The 23,802-nt window shown below is 42.6% G+C and overlaps 1 protein-coding gene across 1 annotated transcript in view; it reads left to right on the forward strand.

Annotated features, from left to right (window-relative positions):
• TGFBRAP1 (transforming growth factor beta receptor associated protein 1) overlaps nt 1–23,802 on the forward strand; it is a 65,229-nt gene that overhangs the window by 18,872 nt on the left and 22,555 nt on the right. The window contains exons 2-4 of the mRNA XM_058534375.1: nt 7,802–8,503; nt 17,538–17,732; nt 19,848–20,002. Coding sequence (XP_058390358.1) covers nt 7,816–8,503; nt 17,538–17,732; nt 19,848–20,002 — 1,038 coding nt within the window. The 5' untranslated portion in view covers nt 7,802–7,815. The remainder of the gene's footprint in view (nt 1–7,801; nt 8,504–17,537; nt 17,733–19,847; nt 20,003–23,802) is intronic.

The raw sequence follows: 23,802 nt of genomic DNA on the forward strand, positions 1-23,802 counted from the left end.
TCTGATTTTATTTATTTGAGTCTTCTCTTTTTTTTTCCCTAGTTAATCTAGCTACAGATTTTTCAATTTTGTTTATCTTTTTGAAAAAATAGCTCTTAGCTTCATTGATTTTTGTCTATTATTTTTCTGGTCTCTATTTCATTTATTTCTTCTCTGATCTTTGTTATTTCCTTCCTTCTCCTAACTTTGGGCTTATTTTATTCTTCTTTCTCTAGTTCTTTGAGGTGTAAATTTAGGTTATTTATTTGAGAGATCTTTCTATTTTCTTGATATATACATTTATTGATGTAAACTTCCCTCTCAAAATTGCTTTTACAGCATCTCATAGGTTTTGGTATGTTGTGTTTACGTTTTCATTTGTTTTGAGATTTGTGTGTGTGTGTGTGTGTGTGTGTGTGAGGAGATCAGCCCTGTGCTAACATCCATGTCCATCTTCCTCCACTTTATATGGGACGCCGCCACAGCATGGTTTGCCAAGCAGTGCATCAGTGCGTGCCCGAGATCTGAACTGGCAAACCCCGGCTGCCACAGCGGAGCGTGCGCACTTAACCGCTTGCGCCACCGGGCCAGCCCCTGAGATATTTTTTGATTTTGCTTTTGATTTCTTCTTTGACACCACAGTAGCTTAGGAGTGTGTTATTTAATTTCCATATATTTGTAGATTTTCCAAGCTTTCCTCTTGTTGTTGATTTCTCATTTCATACCATTGTGGTTGGAAGAGATACTTGGTATGATTTCAGTCTTCTTAAATTTGCTAAGACTTGTTTTGTGTCCTATCATATAGTCTACCCTGGAGCATGTTCCACGTGCACTTGAGAAGAATGTGTATTCTGCTTCTGTTGGGTGGAATGTTCTGTAAATGTCTGTTAGGTCCATTTGGTCCTATGTATGGTTCAAGTCCATTGTTTCCTTGCGGATTATCTGTCTGGATGACCTATCTATTGCTGAAAGGGGTATTGAAGTCCCCTACTATTATTGTTTTGTTGTCTGTTTCTCTCTTCAGATCCATTTGTATTTGCTTAATATATTTAGGTGCTTCAGTGTTGGGTGTGTATATATTTATGATTATCATATCTTCTTAAATGAATAGACCCCTTTATCATTATATAATGACCTTCTTTGTCTCTTATTACCATTTTTGGCTTAAAGTCTATTTTGTCTGCTGTAAGTATAGCTATCTCTTGCTCTCTTTTGGTTTCACTTGCATGGAATATCTTTTTCTATCCTTTCTCTTTGAGTCTATCTGTGTCCTTAAAGCTGAAGTGAGTCTCTTGTAGGTAGCTTATAGTTGGGTCTTATTTTTTTAATCCATCCAGCTACTCTGTGCCTTTTGATTGGTGAACTCAATCCATTTGCATTTAGAGTTATTATTGATATGTGAAGACTTACTAATGCCATCTTAGTAGTTGTTTTCTCATTGTTTTATATTGCCATTGTTTCTTTTTCCCTCCATTTTCACTTACATTTGTAAACTGGTGATTTTCTGTGGTGATATGCTCTGTTTCCCCTTTATCTTCTGTGCATCTGCTCTAGGTTTTTGCTTTATGGTTACTGTGAGGCTTACATGAAACATCTCATAGATGAAATAGTTCATTTTAAGCTGATAGCAGCTTACCTTAGATTGTCTACAAAAGCATCACCCTTTTACTCCCCACCTTTTATATTTTTGATGTCATTATTTACCTTTTTATATGGTTCATTCATTAACACATTATAGTAGCTATCATTATTTTTAATACGCTTTCCTTTGATCTTTATACTATAGTTAAGTGGTTAACACACCATCCTATTACCTATTTAGTTTTCTAAGTCTGACTATATATTTACCTTTGCCAGTGTGTTGTATACTTTTGTATGTTTTCCTGTCGCTGATTAGCATCTTTTCATGTTAGCTTGAAGAACTTTCAGCATTTCTTGCAAGTCAGGTCTAGTGGTGATGAACTCCCTCAGTTTTTGTTTATCTGGGAAGTCTTTATTTCTCCTTCATATCTGAGGGTTAACTGCTAGATAGAGTATTCTTGGCTAGCAGTTTTTTTCTTTCAACACTTTGAATATGTCATTCCACTCTTTATCCTTGATTTTTGACAGTTTCATTATAGTACATCCTGGAGAAGGTCTTTTTGCATTGAGATAATAGGGTGATCTGTTAGCTTTGTGAACTCGGATGTCCAGTTCTCTCCCCAGGTTTTGGAAATTCTCAGCTATTCATTCTTTAAGAAAATTTTCTGTTCCCTTCTCCCTCTCTTCTCCTTCTTGAATCCCAGTTATTCTAATATTTGATCTTTTGGTGAAATCCTTTAGGTCACGTAGGCGTTCTTCATTCTTTTTCATTCTTTTTTCTTTGTTCTCCTCTAGCTGGGTTACTTCAAAATTCCTGTCTTCTAGCTCACTTATTCTGTCTTCCATTTGCTCTACTCTGATGCGTATGCTCTCTATTGCATTTTTCTTTTCATTCATTGAGTTCTTCAGCTCCAGAATTTCTGCTTGGTTCTTTTTATGATTTCTATCTCTTTGATAAAAATCTCATTTTGATCATGTATATTTTTTGAGATTTTGTTGAATTTTCTTTCTAAGTTTTCTTGTAGCTCATTGAGTTTCTTCAGAACAGCTATTTTGAATTCTTTATCAGCTGGATCACAAATTGCATGCCTTTGAGGTTGATTATTGGAGAATTATTATTTTCTTTTTCTGATGGTATGTCTCCTTGACTTTTCCTGTTTCTTATAGTTTTGCATTGCCACTTTTGCATTTGAAGTAGGAGACATCTCCTTACCTCTTTACTAGTTGGCTTCAGGTGGGGTATTTTTTGGATGGTGGTGTTGTCTGCAGTTTTCTCTGTCTTCGTGTGGGTACACTTGCTGCACTCTTCTTGCTCCCCCTTTAGGCATGACTCTTAAGCTTTTCTGTCTTCTTTGGTTCTTACGATTCACCATGCTGGCTCCTAAAAACCTCTCTTTTGTGTCCAGAAGTGAAGCTATAGGTCAAGTTTGTGGTTTATCCCTTGTGCACGGACTGTGGCCTGTCTTCTGAGCATGCTCCCTGTCCACCAGAGCTCTCTCTCACCACCACACACACAGGCCCACACAAGGAGCCAGCCACAGAACTGGGGGAGGTGTGGGTTTAGTACTCAGGGTGTTGGGGGTGCCCGTGGACCCAGAATGAAGATCCATGGGTGTGGTACTTACAGAGGCTCTTGCTAAGTGCATTCGGCAGGAACTGCATCCCTTTAATGCCTTTTGAAATTCTTATCTGCCTCTTTCCTAATCTCTTCCCTCCCCCGAGTCATGGAGGGCCTGCCTCAGTACTCTGGGTCCTCCTGGAGAAAAAAGGGTTTCTCCAGCCTTGTCCTGCACAACTGGGGTAGCCAGGCACTCACTCACTGCTATGGTTTTCCCCCTGCAGGAGAGGTCACTGCAGCAGGATAGTTTAGCCCCGTGCACTGTTTCCTTGTGGGGGTTGGGGGTGCGATGCTCTCAAAGTTTCTGTTACCACTGCTTCTGCTATGACCAAGCTTGCTTTTTTTTTTTTTTTTTTTGCTTTAATGGCATGCTGGAATCTCTCCTCAGGAAGGCTAGACTTCTGCAAATTCTGTCTTGTGTGTGGGTATGGGTGTCTCCCCAGTTCATTACTCTCCAGATTCTTTCCCAACTATAGCAAGAGGGGTCTGGGCAGGTTTGCTGGCTCCACTGTCTCTGCAGCCTATACCAAGTTCTCTCTGCCTATTACTAGATGCACAGGTGGGCAAGACTCCTCCTGGGTCCCTCTTCATACGGTGCTAGATTCCACAACACCCACAAAGGTGCTTTTGTTCACAGATGTATAATTTGTTGTTTAAAAAGGGTGATAAAAGAGGAATGTCTTACGCCACCATGATGGTGACATCACTCTCCTTCTAATTTTTAGAAATTATCATTTAATTGTTAAAACAGATCCTTTATTTAAAGGCCTATAGTGGGAAACTTATCTTTAGCAAGACTTGACTAACTAGTTACCAAGTAATGAAACAATATTGCATTTCTTTTAAAATATTATGGAGTTACGACTTGTTAATATACCAAATGCTTTTCTTATGACTCCCTCCCCTCCTTCTTCTCTGTTTACCCCAGTACTTAGACTAAATATGAGGTGTTTGATTCTTTCCATATATTTTTCACTGCAACTATGGTTATTTTATCCCTTACACTAAGTGCAGGCAGAGGCTAGAATTATGGACCATATACATTTAAAAAGTTAAATAGAGGAGTTTGATTATGAGTGCTCAAAACTTGTTTCTCTGTTTCTTCTGCGAAGGGAGAGATACAATTCACATTTTATTTTATTTATTTTTTATTTTTTTGCTAGGGAAGATTTGCCCTGAGCTAACATCTGTTACCAGTCTTTCTCTTTTTGAATGTGAGCCGCCACCATAGCATGGCCACTGACAGACGTGTGGTGCAGCTCTGCGCCCAGGAACCGAACCTGGGCCACCGAAGCAGAGCATGCTGAACTTACCCACTAGGCCACCGGGGCTGGCCCTACAATTCACATTTTAAGTAGCAGAATCCTGACACCAAAAGCAAAAGTTGAGTGGGACTACCAAACTAAAAAGCTTCTGCACAGGAAAGGAAACCATCAACAGAATGAAAAGGCAACCTACAGAATGGGAGAAAATAATTGCAAATCATATATCTGATAAGAGGCTAATATTCAAAATATATAAAGAACTCATACAACTCAAGAGTGAAAAAACAATTTGGTTAAAAAATGGGTAGAAGATCTGAATAGACGTTTTTCCAAAGAAGACATACAGATGGTCAACAGGTCCATGAAAAGATGCTCTACCTCACTAATCCTCAGGGAAATGCAGATCAAGACCACCATGAGATATCACCTCACACTTGTTAGAATGGCTGTTATCAAAAAGACTAGAAATAACAAGTATTAGTAAGGATGTGGAGAAAAGGGAACCCTTGTGCACTGTTGTAGGAATATAAATTTGTGCAGCCACTATGGAAAATAAAATGGAGGCTCCTCAAAAAATTAAAAATAGAACTATCATATGATCCAGCAATTCCACTTGTGGATATTTATCCAAAGAAAATGAAAACACTAACTTGAAAAGATGTCTGCAGCCCTGTGTTCATTGCAACATTATTTACAATAGCCAAGACATGGAAACAACCTAAGTGTCTATCAATGGTTGAATGTATGAAGAAATGGTGGTGTAAATATATAATGGAATATCATTCACCCTTAAAAAGAATGAAATCTTGCCATTTGCAACAACATGGATGGATCTTGAGGGCATTATGCTAGATGAAATAAGACAGAGAAAGACAAATACCGTATGATAGCACTTATATGTGGAATCTAAATAAAGAAATAAATAAAAAACCAAGTTCACAGATAGAGAGAACAGATTGGTGGTTGCCAGAGGTGGGAGTTGGGGCATGTGAGAAATGGGTGAACTGTTTTTATTTTTGTTTTTTAGTTTAAATAAATAAAAAATAAATAGAAGAATCACTCTATTTTTGTGTGTGTGTGTGTGTGTGAGGAAGATCAGCCCTGAGCTAACATCCATGCCAATTCTCCTCTTTTTGCTGAGGAAGACTGGCCCTGAGCTAACATCTGTGCAGATCTTCCTCCACTTATATGTGGGACTCCACCACAGCATGGCCTGACAAGCGGTGCATCAGTGCGCGCCCAGGATCCAAACCTGGGCCGCCAGCAGTGGAGCGCGCGCACTTAATCACTACACCATGGGGCCGGCCCATATCTTGCCATTTTAAAAAACAACCCTGATTGATCAGTGAGTGAAGAAGTATTTCATATTACTTTGCTTTCACAGACTTGGATGTTTCAAAGCCTAGGTTTCAATATCTGGGTTTTATTCATTAGCATTTAAATGGAAAAAATATGTAGGTTGGGGTTTGGTGACTCTCTTTAGTCAACACAGACAGATGGTGGTGTTTAAGAATTGTTTGTGTCAGAGATTAGAAACCCACTCTTCTCTCAACTCTAGGCTTTCCCTGGGACCCCGGGGAGTTCCTGCAGCTCCGAGATAGATGGACACAATTCTTTCTCTGTGATGCCTTCTGAGCATCATTCCTCACTTTCCTGCCTCTTTTCCATGGGCTCTGTGAAGATGAGCTCATGTAAATGAGCATGGAAATGCCTGGGGGGATGCGTGTGTCTGGCTTACCTTTCAGTCTGTCTTTTCCGAGGAGGTGGACACAGATTGCCCACAGCTGAGGGCAGAAGACAGCATCGTTTCATTCCCCCAACTTGGGAAATAGAAACCGAAAGTAGGCTGGGTCATGAGGGGAATGCATTAATGATAAGGTCAGGCCTAATTCTACTGAGTGCTTTCTATGTGCCAGGTATTCAGCATTTTACATGAGCTTTACTCAGCCCTCAAAGAATTGTATGAAGTAGATGCCTCTGTTAGGCTCATGGTACAGTTGAGGAAACGGAGGCATGGAGAAGCCAAGAGAGTTTCCCAGGGTCACTTAACTAGTAAGTGACAGGAGAGGGATGGGAAGGAACTCTGATGGTGTCCAGTGGGAAAATCTCATCCCCAGACCTGTACACCCTCCTTCCTGGGAATTTTGTTGACTCAGGGAAGGGAACCAGAGTCTCCCTCATGTGTAGCTGTCACCGCCCCAGTGGATGTGGGATATAAGAAATTGTAGAGTTCTAAAATCTTTGGGTTGAAAGGCACCCAAGAGGTTCTCGCATTCCTCCCCTTCCCTGATGCATGAATCTTTCTCAAGTATTTCCAAGAGGTTTTCCAGCCTCTGCTGGAATGCCTTCAAGGATTAAGGAATTTAATCTCTCGTGAGGCAACCCTATTTTTGGACAGCTTGAAGTGATAGAAAAGTCTAGCCAGCCTCCCTTTAATGCCCATCAGTCTTCTCCAGTTCTCCTGAGAGCTACCTGATCTCTCTCTCTTGCTGGAGGATACCAGGGACTGCCATGTGTGTGTCTCCTTTCCAGCTGGCTAAAAACTCAGGGAAAGCCTGTCTCGCCCATTTCTGCTGCCTCTGACTTTGTGGAGTGTGAAACCAGAGTCCTCTTCAGAGGAAGAATTAGGAAACCAAGGGTTAGGGTGTGGGGCAGTCTCTCTTCCAGTGGGAGTAATCTATTAACTGACATATCAACAACCTTCTCACAAACCATCTCAACTCCCCACCTGAAAGACTTGGAAATTCGAGGCACATCTTGACTGCTCTGCATGAGCACATTTACGCTAAGAACCAAGTATGGTGGTGGGGCCAGCGTGCATGCTTCATTGCGAAGAATACAAAGGAATTCAGGGTGTGGTTTCTGCCTCGGTGTTTCTGAAAAGATCCAGGGGCAGGACTTAACAGCACGATGTAGTTGCGTCCCACCATTCACTTAAAATCCAGGGGCTGGAGAAGCTTAGGAAGACCAGTGAGGATCATTTTTTGCCTTTTTCCACAATTGTTTTTGTTTTTATTATGTTGTCTGTGAGTGAATATTACGCTTGTCTTCTACCTACAGGTCTGCCTCCCACGAAGAGTGTCAGGAAACTCCATACAAGTCTCAGCTCTGTTGAGAATGAGCAGGATGGCACTTAATTAGAAGCACACGTGTGTGCTCTCCTGCTGGGCTCTCCCATTTGTCTGGTGGGAGGACACCAAGTGGGAAATCTTTTTTTTCCTTTACTATTTTTTAAGTGTCAAATGATCTCCTTTCACTGAAATTATAACTGAGGAATCAGTGTCTATTTTTTGTAACCTGAAATGGTTCTGCTTATTCCTTGTCACTCTAAGTTGACTCTTCTTTTCCTCTTCTGCAGGTCAGCCAGCAGACATGATGAGCACCAAGGCCTTTACGTTGGTCTCCGCTGTTGAGCGGGAGCTGCTGATGGGCGACAGGGAGCGTGTCAACATAGACTGCGTGGAGTGCTGTGGCAGGAACCTCTACGTGGGCACCAGTGACTGCTTCATTCACCACTTCCTGCTGGAGGAGAACGCTCTGCCCGCAGGGACAGCCACATTCACCGCCACGAAGCAGCTGCACAGACACCTGGGTTTCAAGAAGGCAGTGAATGAGCTGCGAGCCGCGTCCGCCCTCAACAGGCTGCTGGTGCTCTGTGACAACTCCATAACTCTGATCAACATGTTGAGCCTGGAGCCTGTCCCCTCAGGGGCTCGCATCAAAGGGGCCATGGCGTTTGCCTTGAACGAGAACCCTGTGAGCGGGGACCCATTCTGCGTGGAAGTCTGCATCATCTCTGTCAAACGCAGAACCATTCAGGTGTTCATGGTGTACGAGGACCGGGTTCAGATTGTCAGGGAAGTGTCGACGCCGGAGCAGCCCCTGGCCGTGGCTGTGGACGGTCACTTCTTGTGCCTGGCTCTGACCACCCAGTACATCATCCTGAACTACAGCACAGGTGTCGCCCAGGACCTGTTTCCTTACTGCAGTGAGGAGAAGCGCCCGATCGTCAAGAGGATAGGGAGACAGGAGTTCCTGCTGGCAGGCCCCGGAGGGCTGGGTGAGCGGGATGCTGTAGGCCTCCACTGACCTCTGCCTCTGATCTGCCCATTCTCTTTGCCTTATCGCCATGAATTCATGCTGAAACCTGAGAGGGAGATTTTAGTTGTGAAAAAATAGATGCTTGTGGAGAGTATTTGCCAACATTGAGGATATGTGGCAAGATAGAAACAGAACTGTGTAACCAGTGTTTGCTGAAATTTCATTAGATTGTTTTGTGAATGTGGAGTTCATGGAACAATATTGGCCAGTCATAAAAGTAGTTTTATTTTGTGCTAAAGTGAAGCTTGAAGATGGCTCTGGGGAGAAAATTCCGTTGAGTAAATAACTACAGAAATTAAAATCTGTAAGACTTCCGTATAAGATCTTTTCTTGTGGGTGGGTTTGTCAGTTGATTGTTTTAACTTGTCATTCTAAAACAGAGTTGAGATGGCTCACTTATACGTATTTTCAGATGTGGAGACTTCAATGTTATGTCCATAATTTTCTCTTTTATTGACTACAGTTTCACCCACAAAAAAGCTTATAGCAGCTAGCTCCTTGAAAGGGCTTTGGCTATTTTGTATAGTCTTACTGGTTCTCTGTGCTGCCTTGTTGAGATTAAGGATCCAAGCTGTTAACTTCAATGGTGTCTCCTGGTATTTTCCTTTGGTTGTGGATGGCTCAGATTTAAAATTAGTGTGTGTGTCTGTGATCCACAGGTGCTGGCGAGAGTGAGTCCATCTTAACACTAGTATTCTTTAACCTTAGACAGTGCATGTGTGAGCATCTCATTTCAAAGTGATAGGTACAAATACATTTTCTTATAGTAACAAAAATTCAGGTCATGAGCTAGTTAGTATACACTTCTTGATTTTTACTTCTTTTTTTAATAGACTTTACTTTTTAGAGCAGTTTTAGGTTCACAGCAAAATCGAGTGGAAAGTAGAGTTCCCATGTACCCCCATCCGTATATGCATAGCCACCTCCATTACCAACATCCCCCGACAGAGTGGTACATTTATTACAATCGATGAGCCTACACTGACACATCATCATCACCCAAAGTCCATAGTTTACATTAAGGTCACTCTTGGTGCTGTACATTTCTGTGAGTTTGGGCAAATGTATAATGATGTATACCCATCATTATACTATCATACAGAGTATTTTCATGCCCTGGAAATCCTCTGTGCTCTGTCTGTTCACTCCCCTGCCCCAACCCCTGGCAACCACCAATCTTTCCAGAGTGTCACATTGTGGAAGCCATGCAGTGCGTAGCCTTTTCACGTTGGCTTCTTTCACTCAGTAATATGCACCTAAGTTTCCTCCATGTCTTTTCATGGCTTGATACTTCAGATTTTTACTTTTTGAAAAAAAAAATTCTTCATCCCAAACAGTTTTTTCTTTAACAAAAAATTCCAATTTTAGTGAAATTTTTTTATTATGGAAAAAAATTATGTTATACTACATATAAACATATGTAGTAAAGAGAATATTATAATGAACCCGATGTCCCCATCACCCCCCTCCAGCCATGCCAGTTCCTTTCCAGTTGTGTGATTTATACACCTAACCACTCCCCCTGTATTTTGAAGCTAATCACAGACATCACAGCATTGCATCTGTAAACATTTCAGTATGTATTCCTAAGTTACTTACAAAAAGAAGAGAAAACCATAATACCGTTGAATACCTAAAAAAATTTGACAGTAATTCCTTAATATCATTAAATCTCAAGGCGTGTCCTATTTCTATTAGTATGCATACAGAGGCATACATAAGTACATATATACATACATTTATGTTTAAGTGTATGTCTATTTTTCGGTTTATTTGAACCAGATTCCACGGAAAGCCTGCACATTGCAATTGGTTGGTAGATCTGTTATTTCTCTTATCTTGAGGTTTCCTCTCCTTTTTTTATCTTTCTTTAATTTTTTGTTGAAGAAATTGGATGCCTTCACCTATAGCGTCCCACGGTCTGGGTTTTGGTGATTTCATCCTCTTGTGTTGTTTAGGATGTCAGGCTGACCTCTGTGTTTCCTGCAAACTGGTAATCAGGATGACAGGTTTTCTCCGTCAAGTGTTGTTGTATGTGCTTCTGTTGAGGAGAGGCACACCTTCTCCAGAGGCAACGGAGGACCCCTGTCAGGATTACATCATTTCCTTTCTCTCTCTGAGTGATGTTTTTTTTTTATAATTTTTATTTTTTATTTATTTTTATTTTTTCCCCCAAAGCCCCAATAGATAGTTGTATGTCATAGCTGCACATCCTTCTAGTTGCTGTATGTGGGACTCGACCTCAGCATGGCCAGAAAAGTGGCGCGTAGGTGCGCGCTGGGGATCCGAACCCGGGCCGCCAGCAGCGGAGCGCGCACACTTAACCACCAAGCCACTGGGCCGGCCCTCTCTGAGTGATGTTAATAGCTATTAATGAGGATGCCTCGATCCTTTAAATCATTAGGGCTGCCCAATGGCAACATTCTATTTCTGTCCATTCCTCCTTCCTATGTTAACTGGAATGCTTAGGTGAAGAGTAACTTTTCATTAACTGTTTGGTTGCCCCGGGTACGTTGTATAAGAAAGGCAGGATGAGACGGTTTTCAGTAAGATGATCCCTTCAGTCTTCCAGCAGTGACTGTTTTAAAAGTGTCGTTATGAATCATGGATGTAAATGTATGTGGTGTGGTTCGGTGCATCCGTGCTTGGTGGGAGTTTAGGCGGGTTGACTGCTGAGTGCTTTTCACACGACCCTAGAACTTGGAGAGCTCCCTTGCCTTCTGGTGTGACAAGGGTTCCAGGTTCGCTTTAGACGTTTCTCCAAGGACCCTGATGTTTAGAGGCCACAGTCTGGATGCTAGAGGTGCTAGCCGTCCGTTGTTTCCAGGCCTTTTCAGTAGACAGAGCTAGGAAGTAGGCATTTTTCAAAGATAAAATCCACTATGAGATCATACTGATGGAACAGGGCACTGACCCCATCCGTCTGCATACCTATCTCTTCTTTCACCCACACCGCAAATGAGTAAACCACCACCCCAACCTTTACCCCATCCTTTGACTCATTCCACAGGACACGGAACAGAATAACAATACCAGCACTACTGTTCCCACAATCTAATTACTGAAAAAAGTTGGATTGTTTATAGTTCTTTTTGTCCTTAGGGTAAGGTATGTTTAACTCATTAGGAATGTGCAGTCACAGCGCTGTGCTTTAAAGTCACTTAAAGTAGTTCCCCTCTGTGTGGTTATGTCACCAACTGGATATACAGTTAGATTAATTTGTTTCATGTTACTTTAGATTTTTAGAAATTGCCTTATTTTTTTACTATGTAAATATTTACAAGGTACTAAGTCAGCTGGATACAGCAAGGTGTATTCAAAGAGCTTATATCCTGTCTCCTTCACCTAGGCTCTCCTTCCCCCATAGGTAACCTTTATTTTTATGGCTATACTTTCATTTTTAAATAAAAAATACAAACATATGTAAATATTTGTATCTCCCTCTTTCGTGGGCTTTTTTACTTAATAGTGTATTATGGAGATCACTTCATAGTATAACGTAGAGATATTCCTCATTCATTTTTGCAGCTCATCTACTCTGTTGTGTGGAGGTACCGTAGTTTATTCAGTCAGTCCCCTGTTGGTGTTGGTGGACATTTGGCTTTTTTCCAGTCTGATGGTATTAATAGGACTTATCTTTTTGTATTTTCCAGTGTATCTGTGGGAAAACTTTTGGGAAGTGGGATTCTTTTGGGGGGGGTGGGGGGCGTGGGGGAAGATTGGTCCTGAGCTAATATCTGTTGCCAATCTTCCTCTTTTTTTCCCTTTTTCTCCCCAAAGCCCCAGTACATAGTTGTATATCCTAGTTGTAGGTCCTTCTCGTTCTTCTATGTGGAACACCACCCCAGCATGGCTTGATGAGCAGTGCGTAGGTCCACGCCCAGGATCCGAAGTGGTGAACCCTGGGCTGCCGAAGTGAAACACTCGAACTTAACAGCTATGCTGCCGCGCCAGCCCCTGGAGGTGGGATTCTGAGTCAGAGTGTAGATGCATGTGAAAATTTGCTAGGTGTTGTCATATTCCCCTTGATGAAGGTCATCCCCAGCAATGTATGACAGTGCCTGCTCCCCCTCAGCTTTGCCAACAGAGTAGAGTACGTTGACCAACTTCTGTGTTTTTACCAGTCTGGTACATGAGAAATGGTGTCTCAGTGTAGTTAATTGCATTTCTCCTATTATGAGCAAGAACAAGACTGAACATTTTTCATATATTTAAGAGCCATTTGCATTTCTTTTGATGGGAATTATCTGTTCTCTCTAGCCGTTTATTTTAGTGTTCTTTATATATTTGAGATAACTTGTCTGTTATATGTTTCAAATATTTGTTTCCAGTTTTTACCATGCAAAAGCTTTTTCTAAACATTTCTAAATAATCCAATGTATTAACCTTTTTACTTCATTGCTTCTTGATTTTGAGTCATAGTTAGGGATGGGTTTTCCCCTCTTCCAGGTTATACACAAATTCAGCCTGTGTTCTGCCAGTGCTGGTATGGTTTCATTTCTTAGGTTGAAGAGTGTAAGGAATGGATTCAATGTTATCTTATTCTATGTGGCTGCCCGTTATCCCAACAAACTGATTAAAGCTTCCATCTTTTCCTCACTCATTTAGGTGGCTGCCTTTAATGTACACTCAATTTCCTTATGCCCTTGGGTCTGTCTCTGGATTTCCTGTTTTGTTCCATCTGTCTGTAGGCCTGTTCATGCACCAATATCTAACTGTTTTAGTTTTAAAGACTTAAGTGAAAACATTTGACTCCAATATCCCTTTGTTGGCTTTAGTGTTAGGATTGAAGGGAAATAATAGTCATACTTAGGACTCATTTTCCCCCAGGCTTACACTGTAACTATGTGGACATCAGGCTAAATGAACCAACCCTCTTAATTATTGTTCTGCTTGTAATTGATACGATTATAAGCAAAGTGGAAGATCTCCTGTAAGCTCTCTTATACGTTACCTATATGCAGATTCTGTATGTAACATAGTAATCACTACCATCATTATATGGCTTCAGAAATTAAGTTGAAACAAATTACTATAATGGATGCATCTCCACCTTTAAATATATGAAAGCTACATATTTTCATTTTGCCAGCACTTTCTCCCTGAGGATCACACATGCCCATTCCCATGGGGTGAGAAATTGCTCTTAACTTTTTGCCTTAGTTTAAATTTTACTCTTTTAAGCAATACTTTGTTGAAAATTCCATAATTATAATTGATTATTGTGACTTTAAACTCTATCCTTTGATAATGCTTCATGAAAAGTGAAGGCCCCCATCCTCCTCCCAGCTCAGATAAGGGGGTCCACTGATATTCAGAGGGGACACAATTGAAAATAATGGTTTTTAAAGGTGTACCATTTACAACTTTGTTATATTTGCATGTTGACAGTACTTGCACTGCTTTAATAAGATAGAAACAATAATTTATCACCTACTTAGCAAGAACATGATTAGCTGGTGGGTGTTCATAACAGTAGCCTCTGTTCCTAAGTGGGTCTGTGGCCCCTTATAACTGTGTGGCCTGGACCCCCAGTTGCCAGTTATTGCTCTGCTCTCTTATTCTGGTGAAATACTCTGGTTTTCTTTCTGTGTGGAAGCCTTTCTTCTTGACCTCTGGCTCTGCCCTTTTCATTTCAAGAGCGCTCATGTCAGGGCCTCTGCACTGCACAGTTCCTGGGGCGCCGATGCCCAGCCTTAAGCAGGTAGAAGCAGTGACCCTGATTTAATTCCAGGACAAGACTGCACAGCGTCTTGGTGTCCTGTTCGCGTGAGAGTTGTGCTATACAGAACACGGTTATTTGACCCGAAATTCAGCAGAATCCTCAGGGTTGCTGTATGCTTGCCCTTCACTAGTTTACGTTTTGCCAATCACCCGGGCGAAGGGGGTGTGCACCTCTGTGCCTTTAGGCTCTCTTTAGCTAGCTGGTTCTAAACGCGTGGAAAATTCAGGCTAGTGCAAACCTAATGTCTCCCTCCAGAGCTGAGGCTCAGTGGCTTTGCACCTCGTGTTCCTCTCCTTCAGCATTTTTTAATGCTGTTTGAGGACCTGGGCGTGAGAATTGCTGGGTTAATTCACGCTTTAATTACGTCTTCTCTGTTACTGCAAAACGTTGTAAATGCCGGGCCCCATGCCTTCAGTTTTGTGCATTGTGCCAGCTCTGCAACACGACCAGACTGCCCTTATTATCCGCTCTCACCTTTTAGCTCTGAGTCATCTCGGTGTAGTTTTCCGCGTCTCCTCTGCTCTGGAACGAAATGAGAACAGGAGGCCTCACCAGCCTGGGGAGCTTGGTGGTGCTCTGCAGAAACGTGTTCTCTCCATCCTCTTACATTCTGCTCTGGGGTCTCGTGTGCTCCGCGGATCAATTCCTCCCCTTCAGGAAGGGTGCTGTTACCCCTGAGAAAGCGCTTGAACTCCAGGCCCCCCTCTCCCAGAAGTCTGACCTCCAGTTCCATGAAGGGCAGACATTGCCTCGTCACCAGCCCTGCGTCCTGACCCCTGTTTTGTTTTAGGCTCAGTCCTGTCCTGCTGACCCTGAGGCGAACAGTGCATGGTGGCCTTTGACTTCCCTCTCTCTTGCTCCCAGAGTCAGGTGCCAGGTTCCCTCATTCGCCTCTGGAATTAGCCCCCCTTCCTCTGTTGTACCCCTGGCCCTGGCCCCACCGAGGCCTCCTTCCTGGTGGCAGGCACCTACCTGGCCTCCCCTGTGTCTGGGTCTCTCCTTCCTTCTATGCAGCCTTCACCCTCCCGCCAGGGGCCTTTCTAAAGCACCTGGGAGCCTGTAGCATTCAGCTGGCACTCCTCAGCCTGCCTTTCCTGGGCAGCGCTTCCTGCTCTGACCCTGACTTGACTTTCTACCCTCCCCGCCCCACGCAGGGTTTGCCCTATTCTGGGGACACATCCCCTCTTCCCTGCCTTCCCGGAGCCTCACCCGGCCTCGGGTGACGTTTTCCCCATGCGTGCCATGTCTCTGAGCACTCAGCTCCCTCTGGACTTTTCCTCCCATCGGTGCCAGGAAAGCTTTTTACACCGTTCCTATGCCCTGGTTTTTCTCCCGTGTGGTAATTACTTGTGTGTTTTCTGTAACCCCTTCACCGCTGTGAGTTCCTAGAATGTGCCTCAGTTTGTCTCTTGATACCTAACTCGGTGCTCGATATGTAGTAAGCACTTAGCAAATGTTTATTGAATTTAAGTTGATGCTCAACATGCTAACTTATCATTTTTCTTTTTGTATGTACTCATTTAATAAATGAGCTTTTTTTCTGTTCATGATGAGTTCACCCAGAGTCCTATACTCTTTTGGAGTATTATACTCAATTTTATGTTATTATTAAAAGTACCATGGTGACCATCCTTGTACTTATCAATTGGTGATAGATTTAAGAGTAGAATCACTGAATTAAAATGTAAGTATATATTCAGTTTTGTTAGATAATACCAAAACTGTTTCCTCACTCTGTACCAATGCTCAGTACTATCAGTCTATAACCTTGGCCGATCTGATGAGTAGAAGTTGGTTTTTTACTTTTTTCCTTTAAATTTGTGTTCCCCTGGTTACTAATGAGTGTGGAAATCTCTTCATGAATTTATTATCCATTTGCATTTGTCTTCTGTGAATTACTGATTCATACTCTATTTTTCTGTTGAGTTGTTGGTCTTTTTCATAATGATTTTTAGAGACTTTAAAGGGTCAAAGGGCAATACTTACGGGGAAAGAATGGTTCGTGTTAGGCAGTTGTGACTCCTTCGTGGGAAACGTGCACACACATACACTTTCTCTCACTCACACACGCTCATGAGGCTTATTGTCCTTTCATCTTGACAGAGTTTCAGCTGGTGCTGCTTCACGTGCCAGGAGCCAATATTTAAAGTGTTAATCAGGCCAAACAGGTGTTCCAAGCCCAGTGCCTTGCTGCAGGGAGGGCTCGGAGTGTGGTAGGTGAGAGCAAGCCGTGTGCACATGTGTGGGATCCCCAGGGAACAGCCTAACTTAGAGGAGAAGAGCTCTGTTTGTACCTGATTGAGTTCAATACACATCAGTCTTTGTAACCACAGAGTATGTAGGAGGGTCAGTGATTTCATGGGTTTAGGAATTTTGCTCATATAATGTATTTGAGATACTTTCCATTCTTTTCATCTTAAAGTATCCTGCATCTCTCTCTCTCCCCCCCTTCTCGGTTGTGTGTAGTGAAAACTGTCTCCTGCAGCAGCATGTAATCGTTTGCAGGCAAGAGCATGCTGTTTTTAAAGGTGTTTTATGTCAACTACTTTAAGTTAAAATGGATTGACTTTACTTGGTGAATGTATTAATTTTCGGAAACTCCAATATCTGTGGACTGTATACAGCTCGTTTGGAAATGGCTAGTTTAGTGCTTTATGTACAAGATAGATAAACTGTCATTTAATGTGGACGTTATTATTGACAAAGACTTAACAGCAGTCTGTCTTGAATTGCAAAATTGGTTTTACCCCTGTCTTATGGAGTACGTGCATCCACAGTGAGAGTTCAGGTCTGAGCAGGACGGTTCCTGGTAGGACGCCGTGGAGCGTGCCTGGCACATAGGAGATACTCAGGAAATATTCGCATGAACGTATTCACTATTATTGAATGGATGTATAAGGAAGGAAGAGCTGTGTCTTAGAGATGCAGACTGGTTGGAGGACTGGATATGAAAGAAAGCTTGCAAAGCTGAAATTGTTTGAAAGTAACTTTTTCCCCACATGTGGGGACATGTGCTTTATAAACCTTCATGTGAGTGTATGTAAACATTTTTTTAACCTCATTTTTAATTGGAAGTAAATATAACATATTCGTTCTGAGAAAGGTAGTTCTCTTCACAAAAATAAAGTCCTGTAGGGTTCTCCTATTCCATTATCTTTCCTATCTTGACATGTAATGATGCAAGGGGTATTCTACCTCCAGACACATCTACAGAAAAAGACACGCCAGCGTGACCTGCAAGCCCCCCTGAGTCTTCCTCTTTTTCTAGGCATGTTCGCCACCGTCGCTGGGATATCGCAGCGGGCCCCTGTGCACTGGTCGGAGAACGTGGTCGGGGCGGCCGTCTGCTTCCCCTACGTCATTGCGCTCGATGAGGAGTTCATCACGGTGCACAGCATGTTGGATCAGCAGCAAAAGCAGACCCTGCCCTTTAAGGAAGGCCACATTCTACAGGATTTTGAAGGTACTGGTTTACACAGAAGTCTTCACGAGGTTTGGTTATCGACCCTTTCATGATGATATTTCTTCAGTAAATGTTCGTAAGGGCCCGTTAGGAACTGGGCCTTTTGCTAAGCGTAGAAGATACACAGGTGATGGTAATACAGTCTGTGCTTCAGGAGCTCCAGGGTTAATGGGGAGACAGACATTTAAACAGATAGCTCCAGCAGTTTAGATAGAAACAAAATAAGGCCAATTGGGAGAGCAAAGGAGGAAGTATTTCCTAGAAATATGAGGGAGGGCTTCCTGAAGGAAGTGATATCTGAGCCAAACCTTTAAGGATGAGTAGGAGTCAGCCAAGCAGATGTGGGAGATAACCTTCAGGTAGAGAGAAAGGTGTGGCAGATCTGCACAAGAGGGACCCCTGGGCTTCAGGCCACGCGGGCAGTTCAGTGTGACTGTCGTGCATGGTGTGTGAGGAGGGAGGGAGTGAGATGAGGCTGCAGCAGACCAGGGCAGTCAGGGAGGGACTTCCTCTTGTGTGCATCGGTGAGCCAGGAGAGGGATTTATTCTGCTTTTCCTAAAATTATGAATGTATTCAAATGTACTGAAAAGTTGAAAGAAAAAGTGAACCCCCATACACCAGTCACCTAGATTCAACACATGTTAATGTTTTGCTGAGCCATTGTAAGGTAAGTTGAAGATGTTATGCTTAATCCAAAATACTTCAGCCAGCATCTCCTAAGAATAAGGGCATTTTGCTACATAACCACAAAGCTATTTTCACACCTTAGAAAATGAACTCTAATGTCCTACCCATGTTCAAGTTTCCCAAGTTGTCCTAAGGATGCCTTTTATGATATTTTCTTCAAATTAGGAACTAATCTAGATTTATACATTGGATTTGCCATTTAAGGATTTTAGCTCACCAACCATCGCCCTTCCTGTTTGAGATGCTGGGGATAGAAACTCACTAAGACTCACAGCGCCCACATTAAGCACATCAGATTCCAGTTGGGGGCCCTGACACACGCACTGGGGGAGCATATTTCATAACAGTGTTACAGTGAGTGCTGGCGGGGGCACAGCAGTCATGGGCATATGGAGGCTGATGACATGACCCACCCTCCGTGAAACAAGGGAAGGCTTCCTGGAGAAAGGGACACCAGCACAGAGGAGGGACAGAATCTCATCTGAGATGAGAAACATTACTTTGGTTGTGATTTAGAAGACAGGTAATTTAGACCAGGGAGCAGATTAGGAAGACCAGGATGGAAGATGGGTCAAGGGTACAGGCAAGAAAGCATGAGGGCTCCTGTTAAACCAGTCACTGGGACTGGAGGGGACATGAAGGATGCCAGGAGAGAAGAGCAGAGGGAGCAGGAAAGGCTTGGCTGACACTAATAATCCTTCAGATGGAACGAGAAGAACGTTGCACTGCTTCCTGTGAACAGGTCCTAGTGAGTTTAAAAGGTGTCTCCAGAAGGGAGCAGAACTCACTTTAAGAGCTGCGTAGGAGGAGCTCGTCTTGGATTGCGGTTCTGTCTCTTGAGTGGCCTGCCTGTGCCAGGTCTCACAGGTGGAGTGAGGATGGCCGTGTTGGCCACGGGTCAGTTAACTCAGGACTGTGGGGAAATGAACAAGGTAACGCCAAGACTTGGGTGTATTTGGATGAGTATGAGGTGTTATCTCATGGTTCAGAATGCTGCATTGTAATCTTAGTTTCCTGTGAACTAACATGGAGAGAAAAGAATTTTTAAAAATTTTATATGAGGTATATCATAATTCTTATAGATAATGTTCCATAATTGATCTCTACAACCTCATTGGAACTATACATTATGTATCTACCCAACTGATTTGGAATTTATCAGCACTTTCGAAGAAAAAAAGGCAAAAAAGCATATTTTATACTTTGGAAATGTAGTACTAAGTGTTCCCCCTTTTCTGACAGTTGACACTATGGGAAGAAGAAAAGAGAAGCATTGTAATTTATAATTTCTATAGGAATTCTGTGTTGGGAAAACTATGATGAAATTAATCAGCAAATCAGATAACAATCCTGTTTTGGGGCAGCAGTATGCTTTCTTGCAGGCAATATGTTCTCTCCTTTTCCAACGGTGTTGAATTTCTTCCCAGGAAGAGTGATTGTCGCCACAAGTAAAGGAGTTTACATCTTGGTTCCATTACCTCTGGAAAAACAAATACAGGATCTTCTAGCAAGCCGGAGAGTGGAAGAGGCTTTGATTTTAGCGAAAGGAGCCCGGAGGAACATTCCAAAAGAAAAATTTCAGGTTTGTAATTAGCTGATCACAAGAAAGCATGCCTCCAGGCCACCAGTTAGCAAACATTCGGATCTAACTAAGCTACTTCGGCCCTCCCTGTGTGGCAGACCTTGCAGATTGCTGTGGTATCTGTTATTTAATTTTCTCAGCACATCCACATGTGCAGATAAGGAAACAGGTTGCAGAGCAGTTGAACAGCTGAACTGAGATTGCCCTGCTAGCAGAGGCGAAGTCAGATTTTGAACCTCTGATTAATTGCCATGCTTAATATCCCAAGTTGTACTTCTTATCAATTTTCTTCTTCATTGCACCTTCAGAGAAGAACCAGGGGCATAGTCAGAGAAGAACCAGGGGCATAGTTCTAATAAACCAAAAGAATAATGTCAGGTTAATCTCTCTCCTAATTTAGAATTTGTATTTATTGGGATGGGGTTGAATTTTAAAAGTTTAGATTTATATTATCTACAGGAAAAGCTTTGTTACCCATACTGATAAACTCTCTAACGTTGCAGGAATCCTTCTAATTAATTTCCTTAGGAGAAAACCTTTAATGCACGTAAGAAACACTAACTTTAATATAGTTGGTATGATAAATATGATTGATATAATAATCACAAATTATTCTTATGCCCGATGAAATCAGGTTCCCTAAAAATTGCTTTGATCAGTTATTAGGTTAGTTCAGGTTACTCTATGTATTTGAGAGTAATAAAACATAATATCGGTGTGTGTACACTTCATATGAATATCTAAATCGGTCATTAAATGTTCTCATGAGTTAATAAGGATCCCCCTGATTGTTACCCATCAGGCAGATTTTCCCATGACTTTGTGATTGTTGTGGGGTGAAGTGATGCTTTTTTGGCCTCAGTTGCTTTATGCTGCAAAGGGTAGGCTCTGAAAGTGAGAGAAGACAGGCTGTGTAATTTATGGTTATGGGATACGAAAGAGGGCATCTTTTCTGTATTTAAATATTGATGAACTTTTCATCTTTGTTTCTCATTTTTTAAAGTAAGACTGATCTGTTAGCGTTCAGCAGGGGGCAGCAAAAGCAAAAAGAAGAAAGCGCCTGTTTGTCCAGGGCCGGGCGCTGGGCTGAGAGCACCGCTTCTGCAGGGTTTACTCACCCCTCCCCGGGTGCGGCCGTGCCAAGAAGGGTGCGGGATCGACCACCTCTGCCACACAGGCTCCCGGCTCCTTCTCTCTCCTATGGAGTGTGGCCCGCGAGCTGCCGTCTGTGGATATCTTGGATGTCTGGACGAGCCACGTGTTGGCGTGCCCCCTCCTTGCACACACATGTGCACACTTTTAAGTGTGTAACATTTTCTTAAAGAGGCTTTCACATTCTTTGTGTGAGTTTTGCTTTTTCTCCCCTTTTTGCCAAGAGTAGAGAAATGCAGTCAATATTAGACAATATCAATAGTCATCTTGTTCTCTAATCTGCTGTCTCAGTTGGAGATTTTTCCTTTCTAACATGCTTCCTGCCTTCTCCCTGTTGCTCCAAATTCATACATCCATCCCTGAAAATACACCCTCAGAATGATCTTGAGTTCAGCCCTTTCTTAGAGCCCGTTGTTACTGCTGATGTGCAGACCTTTCTCCTATTTTGCCTGAATTATTTTAACAGCCTCATTCCTGTGTGTCTGTAGTCCATCCTCCTTGCCACTACAGGCATGGAGGGTGCAGATTAGAGAACAAGAATGATCTTTCTAAATATAGACCAAATCCTGTGCTTTAAATACTTCAGTGGGTGCCTCGTTGCCCGAGGTAAAGTGCAGACCCTCAAGCACTGCGTGTTCTGGCCCAGCCCACCTCTGTGGCCTCGTCTTCTGCTGCCCTCTGCCACTCCTATGGAACATGCCTGAACCCTACATTCCCGCCTCAAAGGATGGAGGACAAAGGGAACTAACTGTGATCGAGCCCTACAATATGCAAGCCCTCTGCAAGGCATTTTAAAACATCTTTGATCCTAAAAACAATTCTGAAATAAGCGGTACCACTATCTGAACACACTGAAGACATGGCAGCTTAGCTCGTTTTGCCTCTGGACACATGGCTGGTACAGGAGGGCCAGCCATCTAGGATGGTGCCCTTTGCCCCGCGTGCCTTGCCCCTGCCCCCCCCCCCCCCATTTAGCAGAACATGCTGTGCGTTTCACACGCCTCTGCCCTCTCCCTTTTCTTTACTTGTTACTTATGTTAGTTCTGGTACTGGACTGTGCTTCCCTACTTGATAAAATACTATTTCAGTACCTTGCTTAAATGTGTCCTCTTTCTGAATCATTTGCCTTCCTCCAGGCAGGGCTAATAACTCCTCTGTGCTTCTGCGTTATATATGTTACATTTAACACACATCCGTTTACTCCTCGGCTCCCAGCATTCCCTCCCTGAGTTCCTAGGTAGACTCCTCCCTCCTTCTATTGTTCACACCCAGCTCATCCCTGGGCTGAAATACAAAGGAATGGATGAATGGGTAACTCAGAGCTTTGAACTGCTCTTCAAACAGAGCTGCGATGTAATGAATTGTGAAGCAGAAGGTTTTTGTTTAAAATAGAACCATAAGAGAAAAATAAGGCAATATTGAAAAAAAAGGCTTGAAGATGACTTTTCCTGAATGTGTATGTGTTTTTAAGGATTAGATGTGACTCTTACAATAATTAAGTACATTACTTATTTTAATTTTAGAATGCTTGCAACCAAATGCTAGACTCTAGGCCTAGAGAAACCAGAAAGGGAGAGGAAAAGAGACCAGAAGTTCAGAAGCCTGGGTCTTTACCATTTCACTCCTTTCTCTTCATTTAAAAATAGGTATTGGTTTTGCTTCACTGAGTTCTGAACTTGGTTGTTATTGTGGTTGAGCCGATTCTGACTCTTAGCAACCCTGTGTCCAGCAGAGCGGAACCCTGCCATGTCTTTTTGCACCATCCTCTCACCTTCTGGTGCTACATCAGACAGTGCTCTGCTGCTATTCATGGGGTTTTCTTGGCCAATTTTTTCGGAGGTGGCTGGCCAGGTCCTTCTTCCTAGTCTGTCTAGTCTGGAAGCTCCACTGAAACCCATCCATCATGGGTGACCCTGCTGGTATTTGAAATACTAGTGGCATAGCTTGCAGCATCACAGCCACACGCAGCCGCCACAGTATGACAACCCACAGATGGTGATGTGGTTCCCTGACCAGGAAATGAACCCAGGTCATGGTGGTGAGAGCACCGAATCTTAACCACTAGATCATCAAGGCTGGCTGGTTCTGAACTAGTGAGGGATTTATCAAAAAGTTTAACTGTGGGACTAGGATTAAAGGAATATTTCTTCTAGAGATCCAAAAGGGTCAGAGAGCTGTTTAGAACTTGAGGAAAGCAGGCTTAAATTATATTAAGGTTTAGGATGCTATAAAAAAAGAGGCAGCAAGGAGACAGCTTGCTTTACAGACAAAGGTTTGTGTTAAGAAAAATTTTCTTGATTTGTATCAGGTATTGTGGATGATATTCATATTTAAGCTTGAACTCTGATAATTTTTTTTCTATTTCATCTGAAAATATTTCAGTATTTATCTTTAAAAGACAAAGATGCCCCCTTTTAAATGTAACCACAGTACCATCAACATCACTCCCCCAAATCAACACCAATTCTTTCATATCCCGGAGCATCCCATAGTGTTCCCATTTCCCCAGTTGTCCAATAAATGTGTGTGTCTTGGCGTTCTTCTTATCCTTAGGGAAAATCCTGCCAGGATTGGAGAGTCCAGTTACTCTGTTTTTAGAGTCACTTGGGATAGTTCTCTGTGTAGTTCTGCCACCAATGCTTCTATAT

This window comes from Diceros bicornis, chromosome 40, assembly GCF_020826845.1.
Source record: "Diceros bicornis minor isolate mBicDic1 chromosome 40, mDicBic1.mat.cur, whole genome shotgun sequence".
Taxonomy (NCBI): Eukaryota; Metazoa; Chordata; class Mammalia; order Perissodactyla; family Rhinocerotidae; genus Diceros; species Diceros bicornis.